This window comes from Pan troglodytes, chromosome 10 (assembly GCF_028858775.2).
Source record: "Pan troglodytes isolate AG18354 chromosome 10, NHGRI_mPanTro3-v2.0_pri, whole genome shotgun sequence".
In the NCBI taxonomy this organism is placed as follows: Eukaryota; Metazoa; Chordata; class Mammalia; order Primates; family Hominidae; genus Pan; species Pan troglodytes.
Genome location: NC_072408.2, coordinates 66176562 through 66204043, shown reverse-complemented (window position 1 = coordinate 66204043; position 27482 = coordinate 66176562). Strand labels below are relative to the sequence as shown.

At 33.4% G+C, this 27482-nt stretch overlaps 1 protein-coding gene across 2 annotated transcripts in view; it reads right to left on the bottom strand.

Annotated features, from left to right (window-relative positions):
• Nucleotides 1–1768: 1768 nt before the first annotated feature.
• Nucleotides 1769–27482, bottom strand: part of ERGIC2 (ERGIC and golgi 2) — a 45008-nt gene continuing 19294 nt past the window's right edge. Inside the window, exons 6-14 of one of the 2 annotated variants that reach the window (XM_016923722.4) lie at nucleotides 22784–22824; nucleotides 18754–18855; nucleotides 17515–17610; nucleotides 11115–11170; nucleotides 10181–10279; nucleotides 6542–6639; nucleotides 4218–4380; nucleotides 2834–2916; nucleotides 1769–2283 (exon numbers count right to left, since the gene is read on the bottom strand). In XM_016923722.4, the coding sequence (XP_016779211.1) occupies nucleotides 2221–2283; nucleotides 2834–2916; nucleotides 4218–4380; nucleotides 6542–6639; nucleotides 10181–10279; nucleotides 11115–11170; nucleotides 17515–17610; nucleotides 18754–18855; nucleotides 22784–22824 (801 nt within the window). In that variant the 3' untranslated portion in view covers nucleotides 1769–2220. The remainder of the gene's footprint in view (nucleotides 2284–2833; nucleotides 2917–4217; nucleotides 4381–6541; nucleotides 6640–10180; nucleotides 10280–11114; nucleotides 11171–17514; nucleotides 17611–18753; nucleotides 18856–22783; nucleotides 22825–27482) is intronic. The other variant, XM_016923723.4, reaches the window with a different exon arrangement.

Here is a 27482-nt window from a genome sequence, read left to right as displayed (position 1 = left end):
AGTTGCATAACAGGTAGGTGAGTAAAGTGCTCTCTGCAATAGAAAAGAATCACTTGGTGAGGCCAAAAACTCCTAACAAATCCTAATATGCAGGTAAACTTCATCATCCAAAGGGCTGATCGGAATTTTAATACTTCCATTGCCAAAAATCTGACTCTATTTGAGGAGTTTCAGATGGAAGCCTTTAACTTTTCAAATGGAAATCAAAGGCAAAGCAGAATTTTGCTTTAAAGAAATTCCTTTCATAGGAGATAAATTTCATTAAAATTTTAATATGGTATTTGGAAAATACGAAAACAATTAAAAATCATATATAAGTATCAAAATAATTTTTAAAGTCCTTTTTAAAGGTACTTAACTGTTCTAATCCTAAATGAAAGAAAATAATCCTAAATCAATATTGTTTTCCCTCCCATTTAGAAAAAGCCTCGAAACTCGATTGAATTTTCTTCCAAGCATACTTAAAGGACCAACAATCAGTCTACAATTCTAATTCTTTCCTATTAAAATTCCTGTGGATAGATGTTGTTAGTTTATAGCCAAACTTTGTTGGAAATAATTTGAAGAAAAAAAATCAAAACCTACAGAAGGCTCATTCACTATTCAGAATTTTCTGGATTTAAAAATCTTTCAAAGTATGTTATATCACTTATTTTCATCAGTTAACTTCATGGCTCTTAATGATATATTTTTTAAAGTGATGCTTCTGTTATTTTCTGCAAAACGTCATTCTGCATAAACTTTACTGCAAAACAGACCCATCACTATTTCTCCTTCTCTCCATTATATTGTTTATCCTGTTTTCATAAATTTATCTTTAAAAAAATCCATTTGAAAAACTGTTACTTGTGATATCCTGTTTTCTAAAACCACTATTTTAAATCTAGTTTTTCAGTCTTGTTATTTACCTGGAATTTTGTTTCCCCATTTCCTTAAATGATTTAAACTTTGAAGATTGGCTGCTGATTCTTCCACTGTCATTCAGTACTACAAAAGGAAAACTGATATTGGTACACATATTCCAAATACAGCTTTTAATAGTACCTGTGTGATAGCTCCCTCTCACTATTTTTAATCTTTTATAATGTGAAGATTTAGAACCAATCCTTAAATAGTAAGAAAGTTAGAACACAATCTAATACAGAATCCATCATATTCAGGACACCCTGAATGCAAATACTTCATAATACCGTTTTATAGTTTAATGGACAATGTTTAACATGGCACCTCTCAAATCTGATATATCTTGTGGTGCTTACAATTTGCCTTACACTTTCATTTAAAGTTACCCTGTTCTCCACTCACCACATGTATAAAATATCCTATTTTTTCTCTTAATGTTTTACAAACCGGTAATTTTCACTATCAGTAGTGGATCTTTTTATAACTCACCCTATGTTCCCCAAAATATACCAATAATATAATGATTAGATTAAAAAACTTGGCATCTTTTTTTAAAAAAAATGTGCTTTCTTTTCTGTATATAAGATTCTACTTTACCATTTGTGAATGACACCCTAGTTACATAACACCTACATATCTGCCCCTGTGAGAATTTACCTTAGTCTTCTGAGACTCTATCTTCAACAGTTAGATAAGTCAATAACCAGAGTTCAAAGAAAAGTAGTTACTTTTTAAGACCAAATTATTGGATAACTGGTCTTGTCAATATGGCTTAACATTAATATGGCTATAACATAGGGACTAGCCCGTTTTTTTTTTTTATTAACAATGTGACCTGATCACAATTCTTTAAAGTCTAGACTAGTTTTCCGTATGTTTTCCACATTTTATTCTGACATCATATCTTTTAAAAACAAAAGGATGCGAACATTTGCACTTCTCGGTGTTTTTTTTTTTTTTTTCCCATAGATGTAGTTTCACTTATTTCCTTCAGGCTTTTTATCAGCAAGAAGCAATGTCTGATTTTGATACCACCCATTTGCTGTGAAAATATAAGAAGGCGTCATCTTCAAAGCAACACTCCAGTTGGGCTTCTTCATTGTTTAGCTGCATGATTTCTTCTAGGACATTTGTAACAGACACAACGTATATAGAATTTCAGTTTGGGTTTTTTTATCCTTTTTTTTCTTTTTTAAAATAAGTATGTTTTCTGCTTATTTGTGTTTTCTTTTCTTTGAATATATTGCACAATATTTTATTATTAAAAAAAGGTTTTATGTCTCAGGCAAAAAGTTTTTCTCCTTCAATCGGGAGGTGTTAATGTGTATTATTTTCTAAAAGAGGTAAGTGGTTGTCTGTGTGGCCATCCTCAAAAGGAACCTAAGGAGAAAAGGAGGGAAAAAAAGACCAAAGAATTAGTTTTATTCCTTATACTCTTTCCTCTAAACACAAGGTTTTATTTTGGGCAATCCTTTCTAACCAAAACCAAAAGCTACTATTTCTCTCTCTCTCTCTCTCTCTCTCTCTCTCTCTCTCTCTCTCTCTCTCTTCCCCTATTTCTTTATCTCTCTATCTCTATCTTTTTTGAGGCAGGGTCTGCTCTGTCACCCAGGCTGGAGTGCAGTGGTACGATCATAGCTTACTACAATCTCAACTTCCTGGGCTCAAGTGATCCTCCCACTGTGGCCTCCCAAGTAGCTGGGACTACAGGCTTGCACCACCTTGCCTAGCTAATTTTTTCTATCTTTTGTAGAAATGGGGCTCTCACTATGTTGCCTTGACTGGTCTCAAACTCCTGGGCTCAAGCGATCCTCCCGCCTTGGTCTCCCAAAGTCTTGGGATTACAGGTGTGAGCCACCATGACTGGCCCATAGACTTAACAATGATTCTAAGATTTAGAGATCAGCACCATGTATACTACACCACTTACAGAACTGACAGGTTTATAGGATCCAAGTCTGAAACGACAGCAAATTATTTCAACTATAAATTTTCCAATTCCATGTAACATGCCTGTAATAAACAATAAGTTTATGCTTTTAATTATTTCCTAAACTCTTATTTAAGAATAAATAACTATAATGGAATAGATTACGGAAGAAAACAAAGCAGTTTGCATTATTCACTTCCATGGTTAAAAATAATCAAGAAAGATTTTAAAACAAATGGATTTCTTTTCAAAGTCACAAGGCCACATAATTCATGATCTGAGCACAATCTTTTTTTTTTTGAGACGTCTCATTCTGTTGCCCAGGCTGGAGTGCAGTGTGCAATCTTGGCTCACTGCAACCTCCACCTCCCAGCTCAAGCAATTCTTGTGCTTCAGCCTCCCAATTAGCTGGGATTACAGGCATGTGCCACCACGCCCGGCTAATTTTTTATATTTTCAGTAGAGACGGGGTTTAGCCATGTTGACCAGGCTGATCTGGAACTCCTGGCCTCAAGTTGGTCCGCCAGCCTTGGCCTCCCAAAGTGTTGGGATTATAGGCATGAGCCACTGCACCGGGCCTAAACACAATCTTTTCAAGGTTTTCCCACACCAATACATTTTGGAAAATAAATGATGTCAACAACACAAATTTAAATAGATTGAAATGAAGCACTAACAAAGAATGTCGAAAGAAAAGCTATTCATTAATTTAAAAATATGATTCTAAGTATAATAAACTACCCAGCTCCATCTAATACTGAATAAGGACTGAAGATGAAAATAGAATTGTTTCTTTTTTCTCTATTGTACTTAACTCCTAATTTTCATCATTACAATTCGACAAATAATCTTAGCGAATTCCAGGATCTCAGGACAAAAATCATAAACATGTTACTGATTACAAATCTTGTTTCATGTATTGCATAATTCAAAGTACTATAACATATGATTTTACATACTGTACAGTTAAAAATGTCTTAAATGCCTTCTAGGCATTTTCATATTTAATCCTATAGTACACTTGCAAATTAGGTATTATTATTGCTATTTTTACTGATTAGAAAACCTCAGAAAAGGTAGGTGATCTATTCCAAGCTACCACCAAGTAAATGACAGAACTTACATTCAATTCTACTTCAATCTGATGTTAACACCCAGGATCTTTCCAACTCACCATTATATAATCTACCTTACATCATTGAATACAATGAAATTAGTTATGTTTACTGGTTAGTCAATATAATTTTGGAGTTTTGTAATTAAAGCAAAAGCTATTTAAACACCGAAACATGAAAATCTGTATACTTCTTGCCCCTTTGAGAAGCAGCAACTTAAGTATAAGCAACACTTTCAGAAATTAGACAAAAAGGAAATGGTTGTTAACCTGTTGTTGAAAAGATTCCTCCAACAATACCACAGAGTCTTACAAAAAACTGCCAGAATGGCATGTGCTCCTCAGTAACTGTCACCATAAGAGAACTGAGATCATATTTCATAAATATCCCAGAGACTCCATGGCTGCCTGCAGCATGGTTAATGATACGTTCCTAAGAGGGAGGCAAAAGGAAGGGGAGAAATAGGAGGAAGAGAGAAACAGAATTCATGTCATCTGGTTACTTACATACATTCAATATTAAGCCCTGAAGCCCTACTGTAAAAGAAGGACATCCACATTTCCTTATGAACTGTCCTACTAGACTAAGCTCTTCAGAGACAAATTATTTTGTATTCTTTGTGTGGTTAGCTTCTGAAACTATCAAAAGAGCAGAATCATTCTTTTTTTCTCAAAAAGGTCACCTTAGATACAAGTTTTCTACTGAGCTCAAGAGCTTACAAATATGTATGGCATGTTCCTCATGCTATAACTAAACTGCAAGCTTTAGGAATACAAATAATGAGGTTAACTACTACCAAGGGAAATTAAAACAGTTTTACGTAGGGCATTACAAAACTCTTTCCCTATTACTAGCACAATACAGCCTTATAAGCCAACTGATCAAGTTTCCAATAAAGTGACTACATCTTAAAGCTCTAAAATGCTCAATATCATGCTGAGTTATAAATATATTGTCACTACCTATAAGGGTAGAAACTGTTTTAGGGATCAGGGCATATACATAATGAAAGACTAATAATGATTCACTTTGGGTTCCAGGACTAACGAATGTCAGCCCTCTCCCTCCCACCCCCTATCCTGCACTTTACCAACCCCAGTTACTCCATTCTTTTTTAAGTTAAAAAACTATTTTAGTCACCCTATCAGTATAAACACATCCTTCAACAGTCAAATGCCCTGGGATTCTATTACATATATATTTTTGGTTTTGTTATTTTAAAAATATACCCTGGAGATATTTTCCTATCAGTATATAGAGATCCTTCTCATTTGATTTTTAACAATTGCATCTTCCTCCAGTGTGTAGATGTACCATCTGGGTTGTTTCTAATCTTCTACTATTACAGATAACAATGCAACGAATAGCCTGAAACACACATTTTTATATTTTTGCCCACCGTATCTTTGGAATAGCTTTCTCGAAGTGCAATTGCTGAGTCAAAGGATAAATGCATAGGTTCTTTTGCAGATACTGCTAAACTACCTTCCTCAAAGATTATGCCACTTTGCATCCCCATAGCACTGCATGTTTGCCTATTTTCCCCAAAGTCTTCTCAACTGTATGTATTGCCTTGAGGTATTTGCCAATCTTACAGGTGAGAAATGGAATCTCCCTACTCCTTAAAGAAATGTTGAAAAAGCACAATATGTTCTTGTATAAACTTTACCTAGTTTCTTTGTGTGAGTGTATATACACACATACCTATACATATATATGCAGTTATATGAACTTGTACTTTCTCCCAAGCCAAGTGAAAAGCTATAGACACATGACACTTCACCCCTAAAAACTCCAATACCTAATCTCATAAGAACAACAAAAAAAATTCCACAATTATTGAGGGCATGGTCATCATGAGTTATAAGGCTGGTAAAAGAAAACACTATATAAAGGAAAGGAAAATTTTTAAAGCACTTAAATTTTGCCTTAGAATTCTTCTGGATACAAGTGTTTGAATATTCACCATTCAAACACAAAAATAAGAAAACATGACCCCAAAGTAGATAAGAAATCTATTAAACTGTCCAATTCCAAAACTTTGCTCATCACTGTCAGTATTTACTTATATGGCTATACCACCCTGAGGTAGTGGAATGTTCTTCATCACAATCAGATGAATACAAAGCATTAATTTAGGAAGGCAAACCCTCTAAATTTGCTATCTAATCCATGATAACCATGTATGCCCAGAGAAGGTAGTACATTTATTAATAAATAAATAACAGAATTCAAAGAATCTGCTGCCAGATCAAGAACTGCTTATACCAATTTATGAGAAAACATTTACAAAATTAAGACATTAAGAATAAAATAATTAAGGCCATCACAATTTAACAATTTTAAGTCTTAATGCAATAGAAAACCTTTCAGATTTTTAAACTATCTACTTTTATTGCTTTAGAATATACTAATATTCATTTCTGACATATTTCTGATTTAAAATAAAATGTTAATTCATTTAAAAACTTCCACAGATTTTTAAATGAGGGAAGACACCAAGTAAAACACCACCTTATTTTGTAGCCAGGAAACTTTAAAATGCTTTTTAAAAAAAATCACCAAATTATTTTACCAGTTGGATTCAACTTACCCTTTCTGTCACAGAAAACTGATGGGTGTCTGCTGATATTTTATATGTATGTAGTTTTGTTGGCACAACTGTAATAAAATATTGGAACATCTGGTTGTCTAGAATACAAAAAAAACTTTTTATTAATTCAGTAGCAACAAAACTACTGCCAAATATATTCTTCTATTAAACACATTTAACCTGAAATTTAGCTGGATGTGGTGGCTCACACCTGTAATCTCAGCACTTTGGGATGCTGACAAAGGAGGACTGCTTGAGTGTGGGAGTTTGAGAACAGTCTCGAACTTGAGTTTGGGAGTTCGAGACCAGTCTGGTCAAGAGAGCCAGACCCTGTCTCTACAAAAAATTTAAAAATTAACTGGGCATGGTGGTATGCACCTGTGGGTCCCAGCTATTCAGGAGGCTGAGGCAGGAGGATCATATGAGCCCAGGAAGTCAAGGCTGCAGTGAGCCATGATTGTGCTACTGCACTCCAGCCTGGGCAACAGAGCAAGAACCTGTCTCAAACAAATAAAAAATAAAAACATTTAATCTGAAATGTAATGTTACATACAACTTAATGTCTAACAAAAAAATTTTTTAAAAGAACCAATGAAAGCAACATATTTATACTCAGTAAAACAAGTTCTCAGCAAGCATAAGATGGGCAACACAGATGTTTAAAAAAATGAATTGGTGACTTAGTTAAATATTCCTTAAAATCGTTAACATCCTTTTATCAATTATAGAAAAGGAGCATTTTTCTTTTTCCTTTTTTTTTTTTTTTTGAGATAGGGTCTCACTCCATCGCCCAGGCTGGAGTGCAGTGGCGCAATCACGGCTCACTGCAGCCTTGACTTCCTGGGCTCCAGCAATCCTCCCGCCTCAGCCTCCTGCGTAGCTGGGACTACAATGCACGCCACCAAGCCCAACTAAATTTTTTTCATTTTTAGTAGAGACAGGGTTTTGCCATGTCGCCCAGGCTGGTCTCAAACTCCTGGGCTCAAGTGATCCTCCTGCCTCAGTCTCCCAAAGCGCTGGGATTATAGGTGTGAGCCACTGCACCCAGCCAGCATTTCTTTATAGTACAGAAACTAAGAATAAAATAAAATTATAAAAGAATAACCACCACAAGACATACTTTCAGTTTCTACTAATATCTTAAGATATACACTAAACCAAAATCAAATTAGCTAGCCTTTGAATAAATACAAGGAACTGATATTACAGTAGGAAGAAAACCAAAGAAACTACTCAATGATGGCCTGGGGTTACTGTATAATCAAAAGGATCATTTTTATACAGTCATTAGGCATCTCTAAGTTTGACACAAGTTTTAAATACCAGAATATTACCAATTACTAATTAACTGTAAACAATTACCCATTCACATAATATAAAACATGTTAATTCTCCGGGTCTAGAGAATTCTCTAGAAAAAGTATAATTAGATACACCTATCCATAGATTCAACTAGAGAAACAAGTAAATGTTTTTATTATCCTTTTGTTAGAGATGAAGCAACTCAAGTACAGGGATGTTAAGAAACAGGCCCAAGTCCAAGTTATTAAGTGGCAGAGTGAGAACTTGAACCCAGGCGGTCTCACTCAAGGGGAATATGGTCTTAAATTTAAGCAGAAAAAATTCTCCCAGATTTAAATAGAAGCTTGCACCCCTTTGTACATAAAAGAGTAAAAGCTTTGACCTTCCTCTCCACTTCTCTCTCACTCATGGAAGGAATGATTCATCTGCAAAAAGTAATCATGTGTGGCTAAGCCACTCAACTAGATAGTATAGGCATTCTCTCTCTTAAACAGCTCTGTCTTCAAGACATACATATCCACCTTCTACCATTAGGAAAGTGAGCCATCTCTGCCATTTGAGAAGTCGGCAGGGTAAGAGGAGTATGGAGTTAGGTTGTCCAGTTTGTGGCAGCACATATAGGTTGTTTTATTTCTACCGGCTTCATTAATAATAAAGCTGCCTGCAATGCTCTCAAAAAGATAATCGCTTAGCTCACTTATTTACTTCACTCAAGTTTTTTTCAAATACCACAGCCTCTTCCATGCCCTCTCTCGTATCATAGGCAATCTCCTTTATTTTGTTCAGAGCTGTTTGCCCTAACACTTATTACCTAAAGATCTAATTCCCTATAGGAACATGTGCTCTATGAGGGGCAGGGACTATGTCTATCTTGTTTATCCAAATCTGTACTGCATTAAAGATGTTAATTGTTAAGTAACTCCTGCAATACTTCTGGAGAACATCAGGAAAGGGATAGCTACCTGACACAGCAGATATGTAATGTTGATTTTTTTCTTTTTGGAAAAAGAGGCTGAATAAAACATATATTACGAAGGAGAAAAGTATACAAACTGCTTTAAAGCTTTGAATAACCTGATGATACTCACCTAACGGCATTTCAGAATATGACTCTAAATACCTCTTAGTTTCTCTGAATTTATAAAGAAGTACACTTAAAAACAGCTTTTTGAAAATTGACTTGTTTATATTTAGAAGAGCTTCTGTGCAAAAATTTGTAGTTCATTTTAGCATCTTGAAACAAAGCATCAACCAGTATGTTTCCAAATGAGCATCTCTCAGGTAACATGCAATGCATTTCAGAGGAGAATTAACATATGCTTAGATTACAGATTAGATTATACTGACTAAAGCTTATAAATCTCAAAATGTTTCCATCCACACATTTCTAAATTTAGTACACTCAGGTTTCCTGAAGTGAAACATTCCCACGTGAACATAAAATATTCATGAATGTAAATCAGTATTCTAAATTCTAAACATCTTTAATATATGATTATAACACTGCTAAAAAGTAAAGAATATGAATAAATCTGAATAGGATATTAATAAATCTACTTAAATTAATAAAAAACTAAATCCTTAATTACAATTTTACAAAGGATAGAATTCCTACCAGCCGAACAAGCTTCAGAAGTCCTTAAAATGTCCAATAGCTGGAACATGGTATATAATATGACTATTTTAGAAAGAGGCAATCAAAAACCTGCAGAAAACATGAGAACAGACTACTTTCTAAAAAACTAAGAAAATGATCTTTCCATATTTGGGTAGACTTGATACTTTAAATGGAGCAGAAGGTTGAATAGAACATTTTAAAAAGGTTATCTGTGCTATAATGTACTCCTTCTATGTTAATAACCAAACCATTCCAGAATAACTAGGTTTCTGGTGTTTGTAAAATTCTCCAGAGAGGTTTCTGAAATGACATATATGCATTTTAAAACTTTGAACCTATATTATACAAAGAAGAAAATTCTTCTCATAATGTTGAACCTTTTTTTCGTTCTCATTCTTTGGTGAATACAAAAAAGTGCAGTTATGCCCTGTTAATGTATTAACCTTTCATCTATTTCTACTGTTTAAACTGAACTCCTTCTGCCTTTTAACTCCCTCATCTTTTAACTTGAATTTCTTTATTCTGTTCTATGGCTCATTTTTGAATATTCAAATTTCATCCACTACTAAGACAAATTCTCTTCACATACATCTCACTCACCAACCACTTAAAGATTATCTTTACACAGTAGTTAGGAAGACATTAAAAATGTATTAATATTCAGGTTATAAGCAAAATTTTCTACATGTAAAATCCAACAGTAATTATTAAATACTTACGATCTATAGCAATTTTTTCAGTTCCATCTAAGGGATTAATAATTGCTGGAACAAGCTCTCCAAAAGACAAATGATCTATTCTATGAGAAAAATTGTAAGCTAAAAGGCAAAAAATAAAAACAACTTAGCAGAGAAATTATATTATTCAAAATTACTTGGTACAGACTGGTTTACATCCTTATCTATTCTCAAATGAAAATGTTTAAAATCTTCAAGGATAATAATACAGTATTTTAAGCCACATTACTTTGAGAAAAATAAATGTAAATATATGCGAATTAAATGTATAAAATAAATTCTGACAAAATGCTATATCTCAAATTTAATAATTATATACAATTTAACGTCTAGAAAATATTAATATATAATGAAAGCCAAAAATATACATCTTTCCTTTTCCAAATCATCATATAGTTAACAGGACGGTATTGTTAGAATTGGAATGATGTCCATGTGGCCATATAATAAAACTGATCAGATATATTTTTAATACACTATTGCTAAATGTGACCAAACTAATTTTCTGTGGAATCCATTACTTGTTTTGTCCTCTAAAGCAGACTTTAAGAACTTAAGTCTTAAGACAATCATGATACCAAACTAACCTGAATACTTTATACATGTCTATACATCCATATTTCAATTTGCAAATTGAAATAAACTGCAAATATATTATTTTCTTTATCCCTAAAAATTAGCAGAAATGTGTACAAAGTTATAGAAAGTACACTAGGCTTTCCTCCCTAACCTCAGCAACTCTGAGCCATGACCAAATACAAATGCAGATTAAAGTAAATCAATTTAAAAATTTATTTTTTCCTTTGGATGAATATGTTTTCAAAACAGCTCACTTTCAACTACACTATATCTGTACTTTTAAAAATAATATTTTTTCAAGTACATCTTTACTGAAAAAAAGTCAGAATCTGCTTACATTCATGGTTGACAAGTGCTGCCAAATGTGCATGACCACGAGGATGTGGAATTGCCCTGAAAGGAGAAAAAACAATTATTAAAGTAGTACCATTTATATGTATAATTAATTAAAATCAGAAACTGGATCTTCCCTAAGTTATATAATTTTTCTTAGTACAAAATAACATAAGAATGCATTTGGCCTATTGACTGAGCAGACAAGTCTACTCATCTCAGCGATGCAATAAACTGCTGGAGGTTGGCAAACATTTTTGGCAAAGAGCCAGATAGTAAATACTTTAGGCTTTGTGGACCATGATGCAAAATCAAGTATATTATGTAGTTACATAATGAGAAAAAGCAAATTTTCACAAACTTTTCATTGATATAATAGTAATGAGTCCTTTTTTTTGTAATACAACTGTTTTGCAGGGAGATTACACTTTGTTTAATTGGGGTTTGGAATGTTCCCTATTTTCAAAACTGACCATTAATCTTTATCTGATGATGATGATCTGTAATGAAATTTTAAATATTTCATCTTTGAAAATATTAATCCACGAGTATGTGTTGAGCATATTCATTGCTTGAAAGACATTTATAGAATTCCAGTAGATTATTCTCCTAATACTTATTTACTTATAAACATGTTATTATATTGCAGATTAATAACTTCCAATCTAAATTAAAGCAAAATTTCAATTGCGCAGTGAAATGAATTTGAAACATGGAAATTTCCTTTGTATTTGCATCAATGTCTGAAGTTCTGGAACTATAGTTTGAAAGGTCAGAAAATATATTCAAGTATGAGAATGAGTCCAGATCCTTGCTTTAACTTTTGACAGCAAATGCTATCAAGGCATGAAAATTAAAAGAAACCACTCAAAATCACTAGTCATTGAAACAACTTTACTACAATATAAATTTCATAAACATTGGTTTTGCCTTATACTTTTAGGCTAAATTCATTAAACATTATTAAGTCTGCATGAAACTTAATTTCCAAAAATATTCATTGCTCAATAATTGTAACTGATGGAAGTTCTCTCACTCAGAAAAAAATCAATCTTGGCACTGAGCTCAAAAAATATACTGCTAAGCCATCAAACTGCTATGTAGTAGAGCAAGATGGAATATTCAGTTTTTATATCTGACCAAAAAAAAACCATGGAAATGTCAATATTTAGGTTCAGGAGAGCAAATGAAGTTTACCACTGACACACCAGTTTAAAATACAAAATCAATTCAAATATTTTCTGCAAAGTACTACTGATGATACAATGCATAACAATAGGCATTAAACACTACATTTTCACAAGGTTTGAAATGCATTCAAGTAAGCCTTTTTCTGCTCCACACACCACCATCAGTTATAATACATTTGTAACATATACCAGATTCCACTTTAGGATGTACTGAATTTGTGTTCTCTCAACTTCTATAAAAATATTCTTGCCTATAGTTTTTGTTGAAAGCAGGCGATTCATAGATACTAATTCTGCAATCACTTCAAATTCAGCATTGATTCCTCGAATAAACAATAAGCAGTTCTAGTAACATCTGTCCACTCATCAAGAGTTTAGGAACTACTCAAAATCTCCTGGCTTGTTTTTTAACTGCCTATTAGATACTGCTCTCAATGTCCTCATCTACCGGAACACTCTTCTTGAAGAAGGCTAGTCATCTGATTGTCTAAAGCAAATTTATTTTTTCTGGAGTCATTTCTTTAGCTTTGGCAGTCAAACATTGCTTCACAGACTTATCAATACTTGGATGGCTTTCCTTACTTGCTAAACAATGAGGCACTTAAAGATTACAGCTTCATTTTCACGTTTTATGATAAAATTCTACAGTGTTTGGATATTCCATTTTTAATTTTCTAATTTTTCTGATCATTGCTTTTTTATAGGTTGGTAATATTGTGATGAATGCTCAATCTGGCACCATCAACAGATACTGTATTCTTTTTAGCACAATTAAATAGTGTCATTGCTTAATACGCAGGATGTTCTGCAGCCAAATTTGATCAAATAATCCATGGTACACTGTGCTTTAAAAATGCAACATTTGAAGTCCATATTTCTTTTTTTTAACATAGTAATACAATAAATAAATAAAATGTTGCAGGACAGGAATACACACAGCACTTTTAATGCTGTCAAATTATAACTGCATCACTACAATTCATAGTACACCAAAGTACAAAGTAATGAGAGAGTCATATACGGTCTCTGCCAGAATTACTCAACTGTGGTACTGTAATACAAAAGCAGCCATATATAAACAAATGAGCATGGCTATATGCCAATAAAACTTTATTTTTGGACACGAATTTAAATTTCATATATTTCTCATGTATTATATTACTCCCCTTCTGATTTATTTTCAAATATTTAAAAATGTAAAAACCATGGCTGGGCAAGGTGGCTCACACCTGTAATCCTAGCACTTTGGGAGGCCAAGGTGAGTGGATCACCTGAGGTCAGGAGTTCGAGACCAGCCTGGCCAACATGGTGAAACCCTGTCTCTACTAAAAATACAAAAATTAGCCGGGCGTGGTGGTGGGCTACCTGTAATCCCAGCTACTCAGGAGGCTGAGGCAGGAGAATCACTTGAACCTGGGAGGCAGAGATTGCAGTGAGCCTAGATCACGTCACTGTACTCCAGCATGAGCAACAGAGCGAGACTCTGTCTCAAAAAAATAAACAAACAAATAAATAAACAAAATTTAAAAGCCCTTCTTAGCTCATGAACCATACAAAAACAGGTAGTAGGCTGGATTTGGTATATAAACTGTAGTTTGCCTACCACTGAAGTAAACCTTTGTTCTGTTATACACTGTTATCTTTCAAATTTAACCTGTTCTTTTAGCACCTTTACACTTCTACAAATAAGTACTATCCTTCCCTGTTCCTGGTTAAAAAAAATTAAAAAATCACCTTGAAGATCTCCTTTATCACAATCCTGCCTTACCCAGTTACTAATTCTAGCAATTAACTAAAAAACTGAAAACAGAAACTCTCCATAAAGGAGCCTTCTTTCTTTATAACCAATTAACTGTCTGTCACCATTGTCAAGTTTCAGAATATGCCCTAGTAGGTCTAAACATTGTTTAATTTGTTCTATGTGTTACCTAGCAAAACACCAGGCACTTTAAAAAAGGCAATACAATGATTAGGGAAATGTATTAACTGACATTCAATATAAAGTATACTAAAACCTTGCTCAATAAAGCATTTCCTGATGCACTGGAATGATTGGTAGTTTGGTCTCGTAAATTCTTCTGTGTTCACAGTCAAGTGTATTACCTCAAGCTTACTACTAAAAAGAAAGTCTACTGTCATAAATTATTCCTAGCTCCAATCATATTGTCAGTCTAACAGTGTTCCTACTATTATTTTCAAACAAACAACAAAGTTTTTCTGAATAACCAAATTACAATACTACACGCTGAATATCCCTTATCCAAAATGCTTGGGATCAGAAGTTTCAAATTTTAGATTTTAGAATATGTACATTTTATTTGCCAGGGAGGCCTCCCTAACCTGAAATCTGAAACACTCTTAAGCATTTCCTTTGAGGATCGTGTTGACAATGCTCAAATTTGGAGTATTCTGAATGCTCCAAATTTGGAGCATTTTGAATTTCAGATTTTCAGATAAGGGATGCTCAACCTATACATTTTACTTCAATGATCTCTCTCACCACCTAGGATTTTACTCTGAGAGGAATAGAGAGCTGTTTTAAATAATATTTCCTTCTTCTTTTTTTTTTTTGTTAACAGGTGTATTCATTTTATGAAGTAACAGCATAAGTGAGCATCTTCTTCAAAAAATTAAATTTAAAAATCAAATTAAATCACCCTAGTACAGATGACTGTAGTTATCTGACACTTGTTAAAACTCTGCATAGGGAGGATGGATATTCAGAATTTACCTGTTTCTTTTCTGGGATATTTTCTACCCTATCAGACAAGAATCTAGCCTGAATGACTTTCAGTGGAGGAAAAGTTGTTCTGAAAATTGGTGGGGGGTGAAGAGAGGCATTTTGAGTTGTCAGAATTATTGGGAAGGGGTTGCTATTGGGATTTACTGGACAACAGCCACAGAAACAAGGCATCCTGCAATGAAATTGACAGTCTCACACAAAAAAGAATCATTCCAGGTTTTGCCTGACTTTCAAATGCTCTAAGAGATACTCATGTACATGAAAAGCCTATTATAATAATCTGAGTCTAGAACTGAACCCCAATTAGCTATATAAAGTTGTAGTTTTAATATACACTAAATTTCCCAGAAAACTAAGGGAAGCTTATATTCTGTTTTGTTTAATATTACAAAGAGGTATTCCTATTTCTGAATATAATCTCATCAACGGAAATGTCACTCATGATATCTGAGTAGCCAATACATCTGTTTCAGTCTGCATTTGTAGCAATTATACACTTAAAAATTCTACATATAAGTGGCAAGCATCTGCCTACTTCATTATGTCTTCTAGTGTATTCACGCTCAAGCATATTGAAATACATATTGTGTTACAAATTATGTTCCTTTTATTACTCTTTTAAATTACAGTTGAGACTGACATTGTGTCTGAGAGGTAATATGAGACCTTCAAAAAGATCAATATTGAACTTGACAAATGTAACACTAAAAATTAGGAGTGGGTTTACAGGATATCCTTGAGATGACAAGATATGAACCAAATGCTTTTCTATTTGGCCTCTCTGATAGTGTGAGTTACCACCTGGGAAGGAAAGTGAAATTGTGAAAAGACCAAAAACAAATTTTAAAAAGGGACATAATATAGAGTCTGATTATAATATTTGTCAAAATTTCCCTCTTTGAGTTGGTTGTGGACTAGAATATTGTTTGTATCCAAAGGTGCAATAAAATCTGCTAAATTTCTTTAAGCTAAGATTTCAAGACATTCCAAGGTTCCCAGCAACAGGTTGGGTTGGAGACGGGTAATGGTAACAAAACAACAAAACATAAATTTCAAGAGATAATGAAGAAAAAAACAAATGTTTGATCTGAGTATTGTAAATACTGAAATACTTTTTCATAGAAATCTAATGTTATCTCTATATGTATTTTATAAACTTCCAGCCATGCTCTTTCCTGCTGTATGCCCTTCCCTCCTTTATATATTAAATTCCTCCTCTTCTCCTAGTGTTCAAAGGTCTTCCTCAATAAAGTCTCCACTGACTTGCAGTGTAAGTTTAATACCTTGTTAAATAGTCTCTTATCAGCCATACTTCTCCTTTACAGGCTCAATACAACTATAATTAAATAATTATTAATGTATTCACTGCTTAAGTGTGGATTTTCTTATAGAATGTCAGGCCTATTTAAAAAAACAAGTCATATTTATACTGTGTAGTTTGGAATAAAATAAATTAAAAAGGGCAAAAACCCTTTATTTTTTTCTTCACTGTTTATCCTTAGTTTCTAGCACAGTACTTTGCACATAGCAAGTACTCAAAAAATGTCTTGTACAATAAAGAATTGTTCAGTTCAGCACTCTATATGGAAAAGAAGGGAGGGAAAGATGGATGGATCTATTTATTCATTCAAAAATTTCACAAGTGTTTATGACAATTTCTGTGCTGAGTGCTGCTCGTATTTTTCCTTAACTTTTACCTAATTTAACTTTATTCTAGACACTGCTAATTTCTAACTTTATCAAAACACTTATCTAGGATTAGTCAGGAATTACATTTTGATGAGGACCACCAAAACGTTAAGACAAAAACCTAATACCATACCAAAAAAAATGAACAAATTAATGAAATGTCTAGGTAAGAGCTCTCTGGCCACTAAAACCTGGCAAGTAGAAGGTTGTAATTGATATTTACCTACAGTTCAGTTACTTTAATATACAAAACATGAGATGACTGTTTTACTTTTGTTTTGAAGTAGTTTTTAAAGTTAGTAGTCTTCTCTATCCTGAGACTAAAGCCCCAGACAACAATCTCAAGACATTAAAAATACAGGTACACAATATTTTAAGCAAGCCTTTAGTAATTAGCTGTATTTATTTGATTAGCAAAGTATTTACTTTTTTTTTTTTTTGGATACAGAGTTTTGCTCGTCGCCCAGGCTGTAGTGCAGTGGCGCGATCTCGGCTCACTACAACCTCCGCCTCCTGGGTTCAAGTGATTCTCCTGCCTCAGCCTCTCGAGTATCTGGGATTACAGGTGCCTGCCACCACATCCAGCTAATTTTTTGTATTTTTAGTAGAGATGAGGTTTTGACATGTTGGGAAGGCAGTTCTTGAACTCCTGACCTCAGGTGATCCACCCGCCTCAGCCTCCCAAAGTGCTGGGATTACAGGCGTGAGCCACCGGCCAGAATTTACTTTTAACCAAGCTCCAACTTTGTCTAAAGTATTTTCAGTAAGTGAAAAGAACATACTTGCCCACTGTTATGTGAAAATTCCCTGCTACTTTATTGACATATAGATGGCCATGAATTCTGCATGCATCTGGAGACTGTGATGAATCATCTTCTCTGTTAAAATAAGATATATTATTTAAAGCACATTCAATATAGTTACCATTTTATGATGAGAAAAATGTGTATAGAAAAAAAATCCCTAAAGATCATTTTTTAGGTAATATTCTAAATGTTAAAAATGGAATAGTTTCCTGAAGTCTAGACATTTATAAAAATTATACATCTATAAAATGGGAAAAAAGTATTTAATATCTATTACATTTACATAAATTTGAAATTCCATGGTTCTTCAACCCTAACCAGAGGACTAAGTCCAGTGACAGAAGACTAAAACAAAATCATTAGTCCAAAAAGACATATTTTTTTCATTTATTTCTGGTACTGTAGCAGGGAGAGGGAGGGAGGGCAGAAACATGATTGAGGTAAAGGAAAGGCATGCCACCTAAATTCAAAGAGACAGTGACATTTTCTTCCTAAGCAAATGTAAAATCTTGTATATTTTTATTATGTTTATGATTATAGCACTTCCAAATATCCACGAATCTTTTTTTTTTCTTTTGAGACACAGTCTTGCTCTGCTACCCAGGCTGGAGTGTAGTGGTGCAATCTTGGCTCACTGTAACCTCCGCCTCCTGGGTTCAAGCTATTCTCCTGCCTCAGCCTCCCAAGTAGCTGGGACTGCATACATGCACCCACCACACCCAGCTAATTTTTTTGTATTTTTAGTAGGGACGGAGTTTCACCATGTTGGTCAGGCTGGTCTCGAACTCCTGACCTCAAATGATCCGCCCACCTTGGCCTCCAAAAGTGCTGGGATTACAGACGTGAGCCACTGCGCCAAGCCTCTAATCTTTAATTAAAATACAAAAACGGGAAATAAAACAAAATTTCTAACCAAAGCTTATATATCCTCAAAATAGTAAATGAAACTAATTTTTCTTAAAACTCAATATAATTTTATGTGGGGGTATACCAAGCATAAAAAAGAAAATTAAATGCAAATAAATATTTGTGATAATTCTGATCAAAATCACAGGCTATAAATTTAAGAGCAAAAGGCATCTTTATAGTACAGAATGATTCTATTTTCCCTTCCTAAGAAAAATAAGATTCAGAAAACTAAACCAACACTTTAGTTTTAACTATGTCAAAGTAAATTCATAATAAACAGTTGCACATTTAAAATACAGATCTCACCTTGGTGGAAGAGCTGTTGATGCACTTTTAAAAGCACTTTTAAATATCACATCTTGAAGTGAATGCTCTTCTTGTAGCCTACTCTGAATCAGCTGCAGCATCCTAAATAAGAAGCAATAATTTAGAACTACAGAAAGGTACACAAAGAGAGCTGACACTTATTCAAAAATGACAATGTTTAGCTGACTTAGTTAAATCATACATTTATTATTACAGGATTTCATATTCTAAAATAACATACCAAGTTTTCTTTGGTCATTTCCTTGAAAGCAAGTGAGGCAGGGTGGCTAAGAGGTCTAATAGCTGAGCTCCATAAGCTTGTTTGATTCCATCAGTAATAGATGTGCCGTCAGGACCACCAAAGTAGGGCTTCTACTCACTTAAGTATCTCAATTCATCTTTCATGCATACATGCACAATTAACAAAATTCTTATCTTTGTCAGACACTGAATGAAATATTGTAGATACAAAGAGTAGGACAAATAAGGGGCTACACAATGGACTTGATGGACTTGAAGTGGTACATTACTCAGTATAAACTCATACCACAAGTAACTGATTTTCATTACAAAAATTTTTCTCTCTACAATACTTCTACCATTGAGCCATGTTAACTCCTACAATTTTCAGCAATAACTTTGTGTCATTAGATGTAGTCCTATTTTATCTCTTTTAATTCTATTTCTTCAAATAACTAATATTCCAAATCATCTGTAGTAAAGTTCAAACTTGGTAAGTACAAATGTTATACACAGTGGGAAGGGAAGAATAAATAGGCAGAGCACAGATAATTTTTACAGCAGTGAAATCATTCTGTATGGCAGTATGGTAGATACATGTCATTATACATTTGTCAGAACTCACAGAATGTACGTTCAACACCAAGAACGAACTCTAATGTAAACTATGGTGATGATGATGTGTCAACATAGGTTCACTGATTATAACAACTATATCCAATCTGATGCAAGTTGTTGATAATGGGGGAACCTGTAGCGGGACGGGTATATAGGAACACTACTTTCTGCTCAATTTTGCTGTGAGCCTAACTACTCTAAAAGAAAAATACATACATGTAACTTGGAAAAAAGTTATAAACATAGGTACTCACAAAAAGAAAGCAAATGTGAATCTCATAATACTTTACCATCCCACCATAATGATAAAATAAGTACTTTCTAGATGTGCAAGCAGAAGATTAAAAACTTATGCATCATCTATCTAGAAAATTAGTATAACAGGCCTATGTAAAATAACAACTCATATTTATACTGTATAGTTTGGAATAAAATGAATCTGAAATCTCGACATAAAAAGTAGAAACCAGAAAGGTTCTGTTCAGGGTTTGAAATTTACAGTTAAAGAGAGATTAATTGTGATCCTAAATATTTTAGGAAAGTATTATAGGACACCAACTGAGAGATAATTTAAATCTCTTAGAAAATTCTAGAAGTAAAGAACATTTTGGTATGCACATTAGTTAGGAAGATATCTACCTTGGGTATCTCTAGGCCATTCAAGAGCTATTCAATAATGTTTAGAATCAGAACGTGATAATCTAGGATGCTTCAAGAAGCCAGATCCCATCTTCAGATTCAGACATTTAAAGACATTGAATCTTTGACATTGAATCTTTGGATTCAATGCCAGCAGAAATGGAAATCTTCACTTTTTTTGTGTCTTGTAATTCGAGATATCAACTTTTGAAGCATGGCAGTGATCAAGGGGTTTGATGACAACAAACTATACATACGTGTATATGTATGTATATATTATGTGTGTTTATGAAAAAAATTTCTGCCTTCACTGTGCCAATAAATATCCCAGCCTATATTCCACACATGAAAGTATGCAGAAAACTACTATGATGGCAAATTTATATCATCTTAATAGTAAAAATACAATCTCTTCTCCCACTTATTACTAGTTTCGAGCATTGAAAAAAATTCTAAATGAAAGGAGAAATCTCACTTTAATGTTTCTGGATCAAAGTAAAGTATTTCATCTGTGGATGGCTTTCTACTAAAAATTCTAAGAGCCCAGAGACAGCTAATATTCAGTGCTTTTGTTCACCCACATTCAAGTGGTGAAACTGGAAATTAAAAGAGAAAGACCCTTGGAATATACTTAGGGACTAGGAAAAAAAAAAAGGGTAAAGAAAAATTTTTTGGAATAATCTTAAACTATATAAAGCCTTTATAAGTGCAAGACATAACCTAGAAAATAAAAAGCAATATATGGGGGTGGGAGACGGAAGCACTTATAACAAAGTACTATTTTCTTTAATTTAAAAATAATTCTTCTAAGAAAACTAACCAAGCAAAATAGGCACATAGGCAAACATTTTCACAAAAAAAATACAAATAAGGAAAAAAACCTCACAGTCAATTGATTCATAAAGAAATGTTAATTAATAAAAGCATAGTACCAATTTTCACCCATCAAACTGGCATACATTTAAAAAAATTCTAGGCATTCCTGTTGTTGGTGAGGTTGTACAGAAACAAGTACTCTAATATAGCCTTTTGGAGTATAAGTGAAATAATAATTTGGGAGGATATAGGCACTATCAAAATGTTAAATATCCTCAGAGAAAGAAATTCTATTTCTAGAAATACACACACACACAAACATGTACAGAATTAGGTTCAAGAATGTTCATTGAGTATTGTTTTTAATATTAGAATTCTGAAAGCAATCTAAATACGCATCAGTAAGGATCCAATTAAATAAACTACAATCTATCCATAAAATAGACCATTATATATATAGAAATGAATCCAAAATATCATGTTAGGTGGAAAAAAGCAACTTATTTCTGTATATATATTTCTGTATAGAAATAATTATATGTTTTTAAATATAACACATTATAAAAATATATAAATATGATATATTATAAAATATATAATGAACATATAAACTTTTATATATTATAAAATATATAATATACTCATATTATATATGATATATAAGAACTATATATAAAATTATGTACTATATATTATATAGATTATATGTAAGAATTATCATAATTTTGTATATATATACACAGAAATATATATAATACACATATTATATACATACACAGAAAATGTCTGTCTAGAAGGCTACCCAAGAAACTTACTGGTTATTACTGCTAGTCAGTGGCATTAGTTTACAGAAAGAGAAGGGGGCTTTTACATTTACTTTGTATCTGGGTGCCCAATCTTTTGGCTTCCCTGGGCCACATTGTAAGAAGAATTATCTTGGGCCATGCATAAAACACACTAACTATAGCTGATCAGTTAAAAAAAAAAAAAATCACAAAAAAATCTCACAACTTTTTCAGAAATTTTACAAATTTGTGGCCGGGCACAGTGGCTCATGCCTGTAATCCCAGCCCTCTGGGAGGCCAACGTGGGTGGATCACTTCAGTTCAGGAGTTCAAGACCAGCCTAGTCAACATGGTGAAACCCTATCTCTACTAAAAATACAAAAAATTAGCTGGGCATGGTGGTGTGTGCCTGTAGTGTGCGCCAGCTACTCAGGAGGCTGAGGCAGGAGAATCGCTTCAACCTGTGAGGTGGGGGTTGCAGTGAGCCAAGATTGCGCCACTGTACTCCAGCCTGGGCAACAGAGTGAGACTCTGTCTCAAAAAAAAAAAAAGTTTACAAATTTGTGTTAAGCTACATTCAAAGCCTTCCTGTGGGACCGCAGTCTGGACAATCTTGCTTTATATCATTTCTATTCAAACTGAATTTTTAAAATGATCATATATTACTTTTGTAATCAAAAAATGTAAATAGTTGATACCATTTTAAATAAAAACTAAAACTTATGAATCAAAGTTTACCAGAGAAAAGATTATGCATGACTTTCTTAAGATCTGATGGTTTTTGAAATTGTAAGGATTATATTATATACCAAATTCTGCTAAGAATTCATCCAAAGAAATCCCTAGAGAAATGTGTTAATCTATAAATAGTTTACAATAGACAAAATATGACTTAGATTTCTATGGACCACAATACTTTGTTCTCTTATTACCTCTGCCACTCTTTCTGCTGTGGTGAAAGATCAAATACTGTCTGAAATGAAAGAAAACATAATCACTAGCATTGTCAAATTCTCTTGGCTTTTACATCATAATTTAAAATTTTTTCTTTGAGCAGGAAACATAAACTTAAGTGTTGTTAAAAACAAGTATTCATGGTTTACATTCAACTTCTATAAGTCAAATTAAAATTTTAATGTGCTATCTTTACTGAAAAATAGCATAAAGAAATTTTACGAATCACAAATATTTTCCTGTTACAGTTATCGAAATTTACAGGAATATATGCAAGTTGACAATTTATCATATGTACAAAATGGTATCCTAGGGCTTAAAATCATTTAAATGATGCTAGCATGAAATACACAAGTATTGGGGTAGAAAAATACAGAGTTATATTCAAGCATCCAAAGCCCAAATTCTTGCTGGTAAAATACAATAATAAAATCAACAATTTTTGAAATGAGTTTAAAAATAGCACAGTAATTCCCAAATGCATTGATCAACAAAGAACTACTTAAGAAATTTCATCTAGGCATGATCAAAGTTAGACTTGGCTACTTGTAGAGTCAGAGAAAAATATGCAAACTTCTCATAGTAGCTATATCCACAATTTAATTTTGCAACAATAATCCACTTTTCGGCCGGGCATGGTGGCTCAAGCCTGTAATTCTAACACTTTGGGAGGCCAAGACAGGCGGATTGCCTGAGCTCAGGAGTTCAAGACCAGCCTGGGCAACATGGTGAAACCCTGCCTCTACTAAAATACAAAAAAACCCTGTCTGTACTAAAATACAAAAAATCAGCTGGTGGTAGGCACCTGTAATCCCAGCTACTCAAGAGGTTGAAGCACGAGAATTGCTTGAACCCGGGAGGTGGAGGTTGCAGTGAGCAGAGATCTTGCCAATGCACTCAGTCTGGGACACAAAGTCAAACTCCGTTTCAAAAAAAAAAAAAATCCACTTTACTAGTCCTAGTTCACAGCTCTACTTCTGTGATTTTTTAATTTAATTACATCAATCTGGAACCTGCCTCTCCCGTAACTGTGAAAGCCTCATGTCTAAGTTTTATATAACCATATGCTTCAAGTTAAATTGTCCCAATCTTTCTGATGTTTCCTTTGATTACACCTCCTGATGAATTTGCCTAAAGCATGCTACCAAAACTTTTTCACATTATAGCACATAAGGAAAATGCTAACATCTAAAAACACAACACAGCAAACCAATAAGGCTGTTGGCAGTTACTCTCCAGCTAATGAATAAGTAAAATGATTGACAGTGGCGACTATATGATTTTTCCTTTGAATTCCATAACCTTCTTTGTACAATGTTTACTTAGCACAAAGGTATAAAGAAACTACTTTGTAGGCCCTGTGCTAATTCATTATCTCACTTAACCTTCCTAACCACCTCGTGAATTTGTTACTCCTCTTCCCTTTTTGCACATGAGGAAGCAGGAGCTCAAAAAGTTACAAACTTTCCAAAATCACAGATAGTAAGTAACAACCAATACACAAATTCAGCTCTGTCAGATTTCTTACTTTCCCACCTTTTAAAAATTCTTCTTCTCTTTAAATAGTAACTAAATGCAATAGAAATAGCAGAATAGTAACTATCATAGCATATTGTATGATCATGGCTTATAAACTAGTGAAGTTATCAGGGCTAGGTTTTTAATATTCAGAGTGCATATTAAAATAATGAGTGAAAAATTTTTAAGTTAAAATGATATTTGTAATAATTTTATATTAAAAATAATTCTTAAACACTTTTACATAAATTAGCACAAAGGAATGAATAGTTTCCTAAAAGCATTGTTAAACACTTTAAGTATTACTGATGAAAAGTATACAATTAAATATTTTGAAGTTCTTAACTTTCTCATTAAGATACAATTTTTAATTATAACAATTTAAATAAAATTTTCCTGCTCCATAAACTACTGGAAGAGATGGCAGAAACTGTTTACAATGAAAACAGTCAACAATACTGTCCCAACTGCTTAATTCTAACATATCACTATTGCCTAAAACCTGCAAAGCATTTTGCAATACATTTTGAGAACTACAAAGATGAAAGAATGAAATTAATGATTCTCAAGAGCTTAAAATCCAGCTAGAAAGATAAGAGATGTAGGGGGAAAAAAAAAAGATAGAATCAGGCATCTCATAAATGTGAAAAAAAAAAAGAGAATGACCACAACAGTTAGAATATGGACAGAATGCTAGAGAAACAGTGTAAGTGACTTTTAGAGGATACATTCAAGATTATAATACATAAACAATAATTCTCAGCATCCAAAAGAAACATAAAAATGAGGATGCAACCTTTATTATCATCTTAAATCATTTTAAATTAATATTCATATGCTGTAAACTTTCATGAATTTATACAAGACAACATACAAATGAAACCAAATTGAGAAAGAGCACAAAATAGGTTTATTTCATAGGATAGAAAAACCCATGTGAAAGGGATTTTCCCAGTTCAGAGCAACAGAGAAAATGGGTAATAAAAGATAATAGCAGAAGATACAGGCAGTCATGCTAGAATCCATAAAACATACCTACACATTCTTGCCGTAAAATAAATCTCAAAAAGTCCCCCCTCAACAGAATGGAGAATCCAGAAATCAAGCTGCACACCTGCAGCCATTTGATCTTTGACAAAATCAACAAAAATAAGCAATGGAGAAAGGACTCTCTATTCAATAAATGGTGCTGGGAGAGCTAGCTAGCCATATGCAGAAGAATGAAACTGGGCCCAGATCTTTCACCATATACAAAAATTAACTCAAGATGGGTAAAGATTTAAATGACCTTAAACTATAAGAATCCTAGAAGAAAACCTAGAAAACACCATTGTGGGCATCACCCTTGGGAAAGAATTTATGACTATGTCCCCAAAAGCAATTGCAACAAAAACAAAAATTGAAAAGTGGGAGCTAATTAAACTAAAGAGCTTCTGCACAGAAAACAAAAACAAAAACTACAAACAGAGTAAACAGACAACCTACAGAATGTGAGAAAATATTCACAAACTATGCATCTGATAAAGGTCTAATATCCAGAATCTATAAGGAATTTAAATAATTGAACATGTAAAAAACAACCCCATTAAAAAGTCAGCAAAGGACATGAACACACACTTCTCAAAAGATATACAAGTGGTCAAAAAACATGAAGAAATGCTCCATATCAGTAATCATAAGAGAAATGCAAATCAAAACCACAAGAGGCCATCTCACACCAGTCAAAATGGCTATTACTAAAAAGTCAAAAAAAAAAAAAAAATGTCGGAGAGGCTATGGAGAAAAGGGAACACTTATATACTGCTGGTAAAAATGGAAATTAGTTCAGCCACTGTGGAAAGCAATTTGGAGAGTTCTCAAAGAACGTAGAGTATTATTTAACCCAGCAATCCCATTACTGGGTATATACTCAAAGGAAAATAAATCATTGTATGCAAAAGACACATACACTCTGATCTTTATTGCAGCACCATTCACAATAGCAAATACATGGAATCAACCTAGGTACTCATCAGTGGTACATGGGATAAACAAAATGTGGTATACATGCACCAGGGAATACTATGCAGCCATAAAAAAGAAGAAACTTTTATCCTTTGCAGCGACATGAATGCAGCTGGAGGCAATAATCCTAAGCAAATAAATGGCAGGACAGAAAACCATACACCATATGTTCTCATTTATAAGTGGGAGCTAAACGCTGGGTACTCATAGACATAAAAATGGCAACAATAGAAAGTGGGGACTATTAGAGAGGGGAGGGAGGGAGAAGGAAAAGGGTTGAAAAACTACTGGTAATTATGCCCAGCACCTGGGTGATGGGATCAATCATAACCTGAAAACCTCAGCATTATACAATATACTCAGGTAACAAACCTTCACATGTACTCCATGAATCTAAACTAAAAGTTGAAAAACAGTCCCTCTTCAAAATGATAAACAAAAATAAGGTAATAATGGCAGAAAATTAAAAAAAAAAACAAAGTTAAAGTTAAATAAGTATTCTTAAGATAGTATAAAATGTAATACAAATATTAAAATATCTAATAATAATCACTTAGATCAAAATGAGCAGATAATAGTGTAATATGCTGTCATATATGAATCTGTAAGGTAACTAAGCTCATAAAAAATGACTTCATAATCAATTTTTTTGAGTGGGAAAACGGGTCAGAAAGTAGAGTCCGAGTGGCAATAACAAAGTTACTGTTTCTGTAGAAATTTCTATTTAAAATGTATATGTCAAAAGGCACATATCAAGTTTGTAGCTGTAAACTAAAATTAATTCAATAATCAAAACTGGCCAATGACTTCATTTTCTTTCCTTTAACCCAATACATTCAGTCACTTCTACTCCCCCTCCTTCACCTTCACTCTTCACTTTGCAAATTTGCTAAAAGAAAAGTTCACAATTGTCAATGATTAAGAAAAGGAACTCAAGAATGCATGCGTAAATTTAAGTACCACCATGCCAACAGAGCAACTTTTAGCTGCTGAGGGCCTCATGCTTATTCTCGAAAGCTTCTTTAGGGCTAGTTCTGATCATGACTCGTTATCACTGTATCTGCCACTGAAATGTGACAATATTTTCTGATAAATCTACGATGTTATATTCAACTTGTGCTCTGAAGATAATAAGAAAATGTCAGCATTTCACAC